This window comes from Coffea eugenioides, chromosome 6 (genome assembly GCF_003713205.1).
Source record: "Coffea eugenioides isolate CCC68of chromosome 6, Ceug_1.0, whole genome shotgun sequence".
NCBI classification, from domain to species: Eukaryota; Viridiplantae; Streptophyta; class Magnoliopsida; order Gentianales; family Rubiaceae; genus Coffea; species Coffea eugenioides.
The window spans coordinates 7308768-7320456 of NC_040040.1; the positions used below are offsets into that span (position 1 = coordinate 7308768).

The 11689-nt window shown below is 39.9% G+C and overlaps 3 protein-coding genes across 3 annotated transcripts; 1 reads left to right on the forward strand and 2 right to left on the reverse strand.

Moving 5' to 3' along the window:
* Nucleotides 1–815: 815 nt before the first annotated feature.
* On the reverse strand, nucleotides 816–2054 carry LOC113775136. Its single transcript, XM_027319892.1, has one exon. It carries the CDS (start codon nucleotides 1963–1965, stop codon nucleotides 1219–1221), a length of 747 nt encoding a protein of 248 aa, XP_027175693.1. The 5' UTR covers nucleotides 1966–2054; the 3' UTR covers nucleotides 816–1218.
* A 1819-nt stretch (nucleotides 2055–3873) lies between these two features.
* Nucleotides 3874–9447, forward strand: LOC113773472 (calcium uptake protein, mitochondrial-like). Its single transcript, XM_027318119.1, has 9 exons — nucleotides 3874–4260; nucleotides 4878–5006; nucleotides 5402–5625; nucleotides 5739–5822; nucleotides 6788–7001; nucleotides 7253–7549; nucleotides 8014–8167; nucleotides 8903–9087; nucleotides 9361–9447. The coding sequence occupies exons 1-9, from the start codon at nucleotides 3874–3876 to the stop codon at nucleotides 9445–9447; spliced, it is 1761 nt and encodes a 586-aa protein (XP_027173920.1).
* A 194-nt stretch (nucleotides 9448–9641) lies between these two features.
* Nucleotides 9642–11570, reverse strand: LOC113773473 (protein ALP1-like). Its single transcript, XM_027318120.1, has 2 exons — nucleotides 11524–11570; nucleotides 9642–10731 (listed from the first exon to the last, which is right to left on the reverse strand). Exons 1-2 carry the CDS (start codon nucleotides 11568–11570, stop codon nucleotides 9642–9644), a joined length of 1137 nt encoding a protein of 378 aa, XP_027173921.1.
* Nucleotides 11571–11689: the final 119 nt, after the last annotated feature.

The following is an 11689-nucleotide window of genomic DNA, read 5'->3' on the forward strand; positions in this document are numbered from 1 at the left end:
CTTTTCCTCTCTACTCCCACTCAGTCAAATCAGTTCTGGGATTTAACCAGCATGCTTGGGGTGGCTAATGATATTGGGGAAAACATGGGTTTGCTTCCAGGCCATGTTTACAACAAGTTTCCACCTTTGGTCATTCTCCCTATTGGCGCTTTTGCATGTTTCTTCGGTTATGGGGTTCTCTGGCTTGCTCTGTCCAGGACTATTCCTTCGTTTCCTTATTGACTGGTAACATTCGTTTCCTGGTTTTTCTTGGGAAAAAATTACTCATCTTAATTTGATTGCCTCCTTTTTATTTGGATAACTCTTTCCCTGTAAAGATATAGTCTTTATTTTGAATGGCTGTGGTATAATTTTGCTGACATATCCATCATGTATGCCTCTCGGAATATAGAGTGATTGGTTGAGATGTAATTTGCATCCTATCTATGCTTCTCATGGTTTTCTGGATCATTTCGATGATTGACAGATCCTTGTGTGCTTACATTTTTGCTTGACTATCTTTAGAAGAACTGGATTTGAGTGTGGAAAGCTGGGTTAGTGACTTGCATTCTTTGCGCATGTTTCATTCCTCTTGGTTATGAAAGAAGCCTTATATGGTAAAATCTGTCCTCTTCATTTCGACATCTGGAACGTAAAATCTGATTGCCATTTGACATTAGACCATGACTATATACTGCAGAGTAGAAGAAACAAAATTACTGGCTTTCTTCAGTCAGCTGATTGAGATTTCTATTTGATATTTGTAAAATAGCTGAATTTAGAATCGCCTTGTGTTTATATCATTCAGGCATGAAGGTGATTGGAAAAAGTCCCTATAAGACATAATTTCAGCTGAGTAGTATTATTAGTTTTAGGCTTCATAATTAGGCACAAATAATGCAAAACAGCAGATCATAACTCCTACAGTTTCACCTGTGGGAGTACAAGTGAAAAAATTAGGGGAAGTAATTGGGTTCAGAAAGCAGAGAAAGGAGTAATTGGAAACAAGGACACAACTAAGCTCAAGTACAAGCAGATTGGTCAAGGTAACGATCAGTCTGCAGTTGGTCAAGCTAGTTTGCTTTCTTATCTCAGGCCTAAGAATTTAGAGCATGAAGCAGATGCCATGCCTGAAAGCAAGCAACTTCTTCCGATAGCTTGTAGTATAACAATAAAATGCCAAAAGTAGCAAGTCTCCGTCCCATAGGCAAGACCAGTATTGCAAGAAAATCTCCGGGCTCAATTGGGTTTCAAATCTTGAAACATTAAGGACCATAGTGAAGGACCTCCATCATCAGTAGCATACCCCACCTTTCCCTCGTAATAGTGATTCCGCATTGGGCTCATACCTCTTCCTTCCCACGGTGCATACAAGCCAGGACTCCTGTTTCCATACCCATGCCTGTCTCTTCCTTTTCCATCAGTGACTCCAGGTCTCATCGGGCTCCAGTTGGCGAGCATCCATCTATCTTGTAGCTTCCCATCCAGAGGACCCGATATACTAAGGCATTTATTAGTCAACATCATCTTCTTCTCTTGTTGCACTCTGCTATCTAAAGGCCCTGATTTCATCACATCCCTGCTTGCGATCACTGGTTTGTCCTCCTTTGCACTAGTAAACCGCTTGAGTGCTCCGCTCCACGGTGTTGGATAGGTACACATATCCAACGAAGGGGCGTGATGATTAGTCGAATTCCTGCTGGGAAAGCCCCACTTGCCGACTTTCTTGACGAAGAGCTTTTTAGTTTTGTTGAATGCCAACACAAGCCTGGAAAGGCCATTGAGGTTTCCTCCAACATCCTTCCTGACAAGCTTGAGTATCTCCAGGCGGTGTTTAGCTACATTGATGCCCAAACTCTTGAGGAATTCGTGGTTAAAGTATACCAGATCCTCTTTCTCTAGCTCATTGCGGGTGAAAGATAAACCATACTCGTATGTGAGGGATGGCTCAAGGTTAGCTTTTGATAACCAAGAGCACCAATCCATGGCTATTGGGGGCTACTTGGTTATGCTTCCTTTCTTCTTTTTTTTTCCCCTTGATATTTCTGAGCTACTGATGAGGACGTCTATAAGTATAAAAAGATGCAGCAAGCAAACTGGAAAGAGGCTGGAAAATGGGGCCAAAAAAGAACAAAAAGAAATTAAAGCGCAGGGATGAAGAGTTTGCTTGAAAATGATGTATACACATGCATGTGGTGGGTAAGGATATAGTTGCCTAAAATTATTTCCCATTTATTGTTGCTTACGAATTTCAAATGGTAGTTGGGGAAAGGGCAACGAAAACGGAGCAGTCAGTCTATCTGCTTAAAAAGTGGACTTTTAATTTTGGAGTATAGCAGCTAGGTATAAATTAATCGTTTATTACGGAAGTTGCTCTCTGTTCGGTAATATTTGCCAGAGGTCTGAGATATGACCACAAAAGCCTTCATAAATTTTGCTCCGGGAATCAACTTTGGCCATAGAGCAGCTGAAGAAACTTGAAAGCACGTCGCCCGAGCTGAGCAACCTTTGCCAGAAAAGCCAATCCAGCTTTTGCTTTGAAATCAAAGAGTAATGAATTTGTTTAATGAAGAAATGCGAGTGACCAAAAGTTGGTGACTACATTTCTTGTCTCGAAGAGAACAGAAAGTGGTACCAATAATTCGTGTTCCTTGCATTGTTTTCGGGCCAAAAACCAAAGGAAATAAAGGTACGTAGTTTTTTTTTCAAAAATTATTATTTTTTTTGTCTCTTTCAAGTAGTAATTCCTCGAATTAGGGACCACATGCGAAACAAAAAAATAATCAGAAAAAAAAAACGAACTAATGGGGGTCTCATTTTAATCTATACTTGTTTTGCATGTTTAAGCGTTACAAGTTACAACTATTAAGATGGCAGAAACTCTAGCTAAGTCTTGAAAAAAAAAAAAAAATTAACTAATGGATGATCACAGGTTACCATATGTTTTCTTAAAAGCATCTCTTGGCAAATTGCACCTCCCCAGTAACAAGCTATTGAATTGGGGAAAGTGCTTTTAGATTGCTATGAACTCTGTATATAATAATTACAAAATTATGTAAGTAATTAATAATGAATAATAACAAACAAGGATGTTACTCTCCTGCCCCGCCCCTTTTCTCGGCAGAGAGCTAAGACTGATCTACAATTCTACTTTCCTGAAACTAATCGCCACAGAGGCCCCCGGAGCTTCACAGACGCAATTTCTGCAGCCTTATCAATTGGGCTCGGCACTTTGCCAGGTTTGTTTTTTTATTTATTTATTTCTTTTGGGTCTTTGGTACGTTACCAGTTGCATGCTTTGATTGCTGCATTAAATATCTGACCAGACTGATCTCACAGGCCCATACTAGAGCCTGGCCCAAGAACAGAATTGTACACTTCCAAGGAAGTCCATCTTCTTTCCAACATGTAAATGAAAAAGCCCAGCCTAGCCTTAGCATGGAGAAACTTTCCGTTTTTCCCGATATATATATATATATATATATATATTTTTTTTGGATGTGATTAGCAATATGAAAGAAACCTTCATAAAAGTGCTAGTACAATTTGCAGCAGCATGAGACCGCCTTAGAAACATACGAACGAACGAAAAGGAGCTTCTAATTAAAAAAAACACACCATCGTTTCCAAGAAGTGCAAGTCAAATAATCCCCCCATCTGTGCTGTGTTATCCGCCCATCTTTCTCGGTCAAACAGTGCCCTGCCACTTCTTGCTCCCTGTTTTCCCTGCGCACGAGCGCGACCCCGCGCACACATACATATATGTGGATATAATGCATTGCATCCATGCAAAGATGAAACAATTGCAAAATCAAAACAAAACAAACTCTGAACTTTATCCTCAATCCTAAACTTTATCTAATCTGTAGAGGACGGACTGAAGTGTAGTGTACTATGAATTCTCGGACATTTCTGAATAAACCTAATCCATTAATCCGAGTCTTTGCAGCACAAAGTCTCAACCAACAACGTTTGATCTTCACCAAATCAAATAAAACGTCATCGGATTCAGCATGGGCTTCAACATCTGGGTCTACCAGTAGCTATAATCACAGTAATAATCAAAAGGGTAGCTCGGCCTCAGTTCTTGAATCAGTTCTGAGATCATTGTTTTCGGGGGCAGTCGTCGTTGCCTCGAGTTTAGGCCTTTGTTACTGTTATGCCTTTTCTGGTAGGCATTCGCAGCTCTCTTATGCTGATTGTGGAAGGGGCCCGGCAGATACAGAAAGTGAAAGCCAGCCTAATTTCTTATTTAAAGGTACAAGAGAATGCTGGGATATTGTAATTGACATCTCGAGCTGATTTTCACATTATGGATGATGTTCATCGATTCGAAAACTGGGGCATTTTGGTTTGTAGTCCATTAATGCAAGTTTTTCTTTAGATTTCATAGGGTAATTCATGGAAAGGTACACCATAGCTGCCAATATTTTAGCAGGGATGTTTCGGATTAATCTTCAGTATATATGCAGGCCCACAATATCTTTTATAATTTTTTTTTTATATATAGATATAACTATCCATTCGCATGGATGTGTGATATTTGACAGTTCGTGAATAAGACAAAATTGCTATTTGATTTATCCTGTTATTACCATCAACAACATTCAATTAATGTCATTCAAACATCCCCATCAGCGAGTCATGGTTGTTGAATATCCTCTCATAGGATCCTAATTCTATATTGATGCCACAGCTCGACGCTAATTGATCAAATGCAAAACGAAAAACTTTTAGTCACCTAGCACCAAGATGGTGATCTATGATTAGCAACTGATATCCTATATTACGATTTGGAACTTGAAATATTCCTACATCTCATTTTGTATCCCTGATTTAACTCTCGTATTACAATGACAACACACTAGCTTTAAACTAGAGCAAACCATGTGTCTCAGTTGCCCCTTGTTTCATGGTTGCCTTCAATTTTCATGTCTAATAGTCATCTTGATGTTTCAGATACATACAGGAGAAAGGTTTTCTTCAACTATGAGAAACGCCTGAGGTTGCAGAGTCCTCCTGAGAAGGTATAAACCTCTAGTTTTCATATGCATCAGTGTAAAGTCTCTATCTTTTTTAGTGTTTTAAACAGCTTGATCAAAGAGCTTGTACTTGTACTTTCTATAGGTGAGTTGCAAATTAAAATATTGCTAGCTCATTAAAAGTCCAAGTGGTTATAGAGGGTCAATTGAATAGTTTGCGTTAAAAAAGTTCCAGTTTGTGCTACAATTCGAATGTAGTAGTCGAATGACTAAAAGTTAGAAGATTTTGCTTCTCTCATGACCATAAAAGAAAACAGATCCTCACCATGACCTTAAGGATTCATATGGAATTGGCCCACTTGCCTTGGTTCTGAGCATTGAAATTTCTCATGTTTTTATCCCTGTATGAAATTCGCCTATAATCATGTTTCCTATTCTAGGTGTTTGATTACTTTGCATCTTTCCGATCCCCTTCTGGCGAGGTATTTATGACACCAGCAGATTTGATGCGAGCAGTTGTTCCTGTATTTCCTCCATCCGGGGCAACTGGTGTTCGTGGAGGATATCTGAAAGGAGAGAAGAGTCCTGGCGAGTTAAATTGTGCACCTTCAGAATTTTTTATGCTTTTTGATACCAATAATGATGGACTTATATCGTTTGCAGAGTTAGTCCCTCTTCTGCATGTGTGTCTGTATGCTTGGACACAGGCACATTATCTACATGTAATGCTCATTAAACTTCTGAAAAATCTCCTGATTCTGCATTTTGTTCTTACAGGTATATTTTTTTCGTTACACTACTCAGCATACCAGAATCAAGTTTTTCGGTGGCATTCAAAATGTTTGACCTTGACAACGATGGGTAGGTTTAATGTGTATGTATTAGTATACATAAGGTTCTAGGAGTTCTACAGACCATATTTTTGTGCTGCCAGTAAGTATGAAGGCATCTCTATACCTCTGGTTAATGTTTCCATAGCTACCTTTATGTTACTTGTTATACAAGATTCGTAGAAAATATAGATGCTTTTCTTGTAGCTGCCCCAGAATCAGATAAAATGTCTCAAAAATTTCTGGGCAGAGAAAATAATCATAATAGAAAGCATTAATTGATGGACAATTCAAAATTATATGATATCCTATATACACGACTGATGTGAGTTTGATCCAAATGTTGGCTTGCTTTTAATCAAATATTGACCAAGTATTGAGATGATGAATCTGTTTCATTTGCTTTGACCAAGTATTAAGATGAGACAAATCTATTTCCTTTGTTTATATCTATTTTGGCATTCTGGACAGCATTGAATGGGCTCCATATGAAAGAGAGATGTAATGCTAATAATGCATAATTATTCAATTCCACAGGTACAATATACTCTTTAACAATTCTACATGTGTTTATCATTCTTGGAAGGGGGAAAAAAAAAGTAGCAAAACTGTTTTCAGATTATAATCTTGTATCTGGTTCAACTGTATGGTTTATTACTGATGACTGACAGTCAAACTACAATGTAGCGTTCTGGGGACTTCTTTACCTTTAGAAATCAGAAGTTACAAATTGCAGAATTGAGGCCTTCAAAATGTCTGTGGCAATTCGAAGCTAATCAAAGTTCTTTTATAAAGATAGTTTTTGGTGCTCAATCCAGAAATTGTGTTAATATTTTTCTTTTATTACTCATAATGTGCTTTATACAGTTGCCTATATATGTACATTTTGTACATCCAGCGAAAGAATATGCAGTTATGCGCAATGTGTAGAGTATGTTTGCTGCTTTTTTTTTTGCACTGATTCTGGAAGTATTAACTTTTGCTACTTCTAATCAGAGGAATAGACAGAGAGGAATTTAAGAAAGTGATGGCCCTGATGCGGATGCATAACAGGCAAGGTGCTCACCACAGAGATGGGATGAGAACTGGATTGAAGGTTTCAAGTTCTGTAGAGGACGGAGGACTCCTAGAGTACTTTTTTGGCAAGGATGGTGAAGGTCGCCTTGGACGTGAAAAATTTGTTCAATTCTTAAGAGATCTGCATAATGACGTATGTTTTTGATCCCTCACCTATATTTGGAATTTTTTTTTATTGAAGTAAAACATCTTCATCGTGTCTGGATCTACTCTCAAGGATTTCAAAAGTTGCTGCGTTCTTCTCAGTGAAGTAGTTGCTAATGCCCGGTAGCGTGAACCAAAAATATCCGCCTCAAGAGGCGACTGCTGTTATTTATGTGGTGCTTAAGCATCTCAGTGGAGTAGACTGATTTCTGAGTATGTATTTGAACATCTTGGCGACAGATTCTGCGGCTAGAGTTTGCCCATTACGACTGGAAATCACAGGGAACCATATCTGCTAAAGATTTTGCACTGTCCATGGTTGCATCTGCTGACATAAATCATATCAACAAGTTTCTTGATCGTGTTGATGAATTAAACAAAGAACCAAATCTCAAAGACGTGTGCATCACATTTGAAGAATTCAAGAATTTTGCTGAACTTCGGAAACGGCTCCGCCCATTCTCTCTGGCTATCTTCAGTTATGGAAAAGTCAATGGGTTACTAACAAAGCAAGATTTTCAAAGAGCTGCTACTCAAGTATGTCTACATAGTTATCTACTTTCAAATATTTAGTAAAAAGCAGTAGTTGATTTGGTATGTTGATAGTTGAATGTGATGGCATGGTTCCACTTGCATGCAGTAATATACCTTGTTTGTCCACAAGGTTCCTGTATTGTTTGTTAATAACCTCGAAAGGACATTCTAAGAATCTATAATTATGTTGGCAAGTCATGTATGAAATAGCTTTGTCAATAGCAGGAGAACGATAGTTGGAAGAATATTGTATAACCAGTTTCATGTGTATTGACTCGATACATTCATATGCGATTACAGCAGTTTAATGTACACAAATTTAACACATTTCTATATGTACACACTTACTGAATCGACCAATATCACAAGGGTCAAACAGTAAGGTTCATTCGTCCTTCTCCATAGGCAACTGTCTTTCCAAAAAAAAATCAGCTTTTGTCCTAATGACGAATTGTGCTTGGTCGCAGGTTTGTGGCATCTCCATCTCTGACAATCTTGTTGATCTCGTATTTTATATATTCGACACGAATCGTGATGGGAATCTAAGCTCAGACGAGTTTCTGAGGGTTCTTCAGAGACGGGAGTCGAACGCCTCACAGCCCAGGGGAGCAGGCGATAAGGGTTTGTTTTCTTGCTGGTTTGAATGTACAAAAAAAAGCTCTTCTTCAGAGATTTTTATTTGATTTTTCTTTTTCTTTTTTTCTTTTCTGCTTCAAATCGCAAACTCTTCGCACCAAAGTTTACACGGATGCAATTGTTTGATAGGGAAAAAACGAAAGTGTTTTATTGTAAAGGGAAAGTGGCTGTTTTTTAGTACCTCTTTTCCTTCCCTTTCTTGTGATGAGCTGCAGCCAAGGACCTGGTTAGTAATTTGATTGACAGACTGCATGTTGCAGTCTTGAACACACTTATTTAGCAAAGCCCATGGATTATCTACATCCATTATCGGTATTATTTTGGTAACTGATAATCGGGAAGTCATCTGCTCTAGAAAGGCTTCAGATTTTCAAATCCCAGCATTTGTGAGCAAGATTGTAAACATTCTAATCTAGAAGAAAAAACTTCTGATCTCAGCATTGATCAGTCAAATTGGAGAAAGTGCTAAAGAAATTGGTTGTCCTCCTCCACATTATAGGCTAGTTTATCTGATGAAAAATTAGAGAAATTTGTGGGATATATTCACCAGATCCCCCAGTTTTGTAATCATATACGTATCTGAGAGCAAGACCACCACAAATGAATAGATAAACAAAAAGAGCTGCCATTGCATTTGATTTGGATAGCTTCCAGGATAGTAGACTTCAGAAAGCTAACAATCTGACAAGTGACAACCCCCAAGGTAAAGATTGGTTGCAGGAACATTTTCTCATCGTCAGCTCTTTCTTGCCCGACTTAGAACTACCACTCACATTAGGAGGACACTAGCTTGTCGGAATGCCCATTCCATTAACTATATCATTTGCACCAGCAAGCAAGCTCTTATAATGCAAAGGGAAGTGGAAAACATCAAAGTCAGCCAAGCCCCAATTGTCATCTTAGAGGTATAGATCATCTCCATCCTAATAATTAATAAAGTTTCGCATCTTAAATTGGCATTCACCTCATCGTGCCAACTTAGTAGCATCCTGGAACCTGGACTTGGCTTTACTCTTGTGAAACTTTGAAAGGTGATTATTAGTTTCAAGAGAGCTATTTGCAGATACTGAAATATTACACTATTTTCTCAGCTCCAAGCTTAATGTGCCCCAGCCACCAAGTACTTAACAAATGAACCTTCACCTCATTTAACTATAGTTCCTCTGAAACTCTGGTAGAGATGCAAAACCATAGGCCTGCCAGCTAGGATTCAGTACCGATCGTTCATGATGATTAGCCTCAGGGTCCCTATTCTGATGTCGTAAGCAGGAATAACCCAAAACACAAATGTAATGTGCAATGTATACCAACAGGGTGGCTGGCAGAAAAACAGCATATCAGAAAACCTAATTCAATTACGATTAATCAGATATATACAACTAACACAAGCCAAAATCTCACGCCCACAAGAACAGCAAAAAGCAGTAAACTAAGAAGCCTGATAATTACAGCAGTCAAACTATCTCCTCTCATTCGCCCTACCCAAATGGGAAGCAAGAGCATCTCTAATCCTCTTCCCACTCTCATCTACCTCTCCATCAAACACTGGAAACTCTTGATCTCTCGAGCACTCTGCATCTTCATCCTGCACTGCTTCACTGCACTTTATGAGAAAATTGTGCAGCAAACAACACGTAACAATTACAAATGGAAAAGCCTCAACACACTGCTCACTCCATTTCTTCGCCACAAGTTTCCACCTTTTTCTCACTCTCCCAAATGCCATCCTCACCAACTCCATCCCACTACTATGAACTGAATTAAAAGCCATTTCGGAGGAATTCAAACCAGCATTTTCATCCAATTTCTTATAAGGCGTTAAAAGCCAAGGCAATAGTGGAAAACAGGAGTCCCCCAAAATATATTGCGGGATTGAATTTCCATCACTAAGCTCAAAAGATGGCCCATTTAAGTACTCTTTCGTCTCCTCAACGCCCGACAAAAGCTTCGACTGTCGAAGAACCTTTTCGGGTGTCAGAGTGCTAGGCCACCCAGCTGAAACATCCAAGAATCTCCCTTCAGAGTCCACGAGAGCTTGCACTACCAAAGACCCGTTTTCACCCAATAAATCACCATCCAATTTGAATTTCTCCAACCCCAGAACGCCACAGCAATTTGGCAGAGAAATCCACCCAAAACCCACGATAATGCGGTTGATATCCGACTTAAATTCAAACAAATGACCGAGATTTTCATTGATGGCTTTGCAGACCGTGTAAAAGGCGCGGCAGGCGGCGGGTGAGTCAATGTTGAAGCGGCGGGAGACTGCAGAGAAGGAAGCGGAGTGAGCTAGCCGAAAAAGGGTGGCTGCAAGGGCGAAGTTAGGGGGAAGAGGAGAGAGGGAGGAGAGAGAAGGAGTGAGCAGGCGGAGGAGGAGGGTAAATGAAGGCTTGGACAGATTGAAGAAGTGGGTCCACCGGGGATCGTAGTCAGCAGCGGCGGAGGTGAGGAACCTGTCAAACCAACACTGTGCCGGCGGAGGAGGTAGTGGCGGCGGCGGGGGGAGTGATTCCGGACAAAAATAGGTGAGGGAGAGGAGTTTAGAGAAGCTGGTGGAAGTGGAACAAAGAAGGGATTCGAGGGAGAGAGATTGGGAGGGGAGGAGGTGAAGGTCTTGGTGGCGGAGAAAGGAAATGGCGCTGTAGGTAGCAGTGACGAGGTGGGGAATGAGGTTTGATAGGTCTTCATGGTGGTTACTACTGGTGGTGGGCTGGAGTGGGAGTGGGGGTGGGGGTTGGGGTGCAGTTTTGGGCTTTTTGGATTTGGATTTGGATTTGGTTTTAGCTTTCTTTCTTCTTTTTCTGCCAGCGGTGGTGGCTGCCGCCATGATGGTGGTGGTTGAGCTGGTGGTGTATGCAAGTTTGGATCTTTTCTCAAGATGGTTCGGTGAAGAACAGTAGAGACTGTCCGGTAGGGCGTGGCCCCTCTTAGGCTCTTAGTGGCCGAGTTTTCTCATCTCTCGTCTTTCACTCGTTCTCGCGTTGGAAACTTTTTTTTTTTTAATCAGAGGCTAACAGTTAACCCAGCCTACTCCTACTCTTATTCCTACCTCAACCCATACTCCTACTTTAGCCTATACAGGAGGAAGAGACCCAACCGGCCTAGAAAAAGTATCCCAGCAAAATGTGAGTCCAGCATATGAAAGATAAGATTTAAATCTTTAATCAAGCTTCAAAAAAAATTCTTAGATTGTGTTTGGATTGCATTTTTCATGAAAAAATTACTGTAACGATTTGATGTATGTGAGGAAAAAAGGTAATAAGAAAATGTAATCATAGAAAACGACGTAATTTTTTGATGAAAAATCACAATCCAAACAAGGCCTTAATCTCCGGTCTCACCGAAACTTAAAAGTCTCTGGTGACGATGCCCAATAGCCCCAAGCCATTGATTTGTCGTTGGACTTATACCAGGGAGGTCTTTATTATGGGCTTTAGATCTGCAATGGAAATACTCTTCGGTCTTCTAATCATCAAAGTTAAGAATCACTTTTGAAGAAGATAATTG

Bases quoted from the DNA above. Each gene is read 5' to 3' on its own strand.
- LOC113775136 (XM_027319892.1), bottom strand. From the start codon at position 1,965: ATGGATTGGTGCTCTTGGTTATCAAAAGCTAACCTTGAGCCATCCCTC.
- LOC113773473 (XM_027318120.1), bottom strand. From the start codon at position 11,570: ATGGCTTGGGGCTATTGGGCATCGTCACCAGAGACTTTTAAGTTTCG. The intron at 10,732-11,523 runs GTGAGACCGGAG...CACTTCCACCAG, and splicing joins CCAGAGACTTTTAAGTTTCG to CTTCTCTAAACTCCTCTCCC.
- LOC113773472 (XM_027318119.1), top strand. From the start codon at position 3,874: ATGAATTCTCGGACATTTCTGAATAAACCTAATCCATTAATCCGAGTC. The intron at 5,007-5,401 runs GTATAAACCTCT...TTCCTATTCTAG, and splicing joins TGCAGAGTCCTCCTGAGAAG to GTGTTTGATTACTTTGCATC. The intron at 7,550-8,013 runs GTATGTCTACAT...GCTTGGTCGCAG, and splicing joins TTCAAAGAGCTGCTACTCAA to GTTTGTGGCATCTCCATCTC.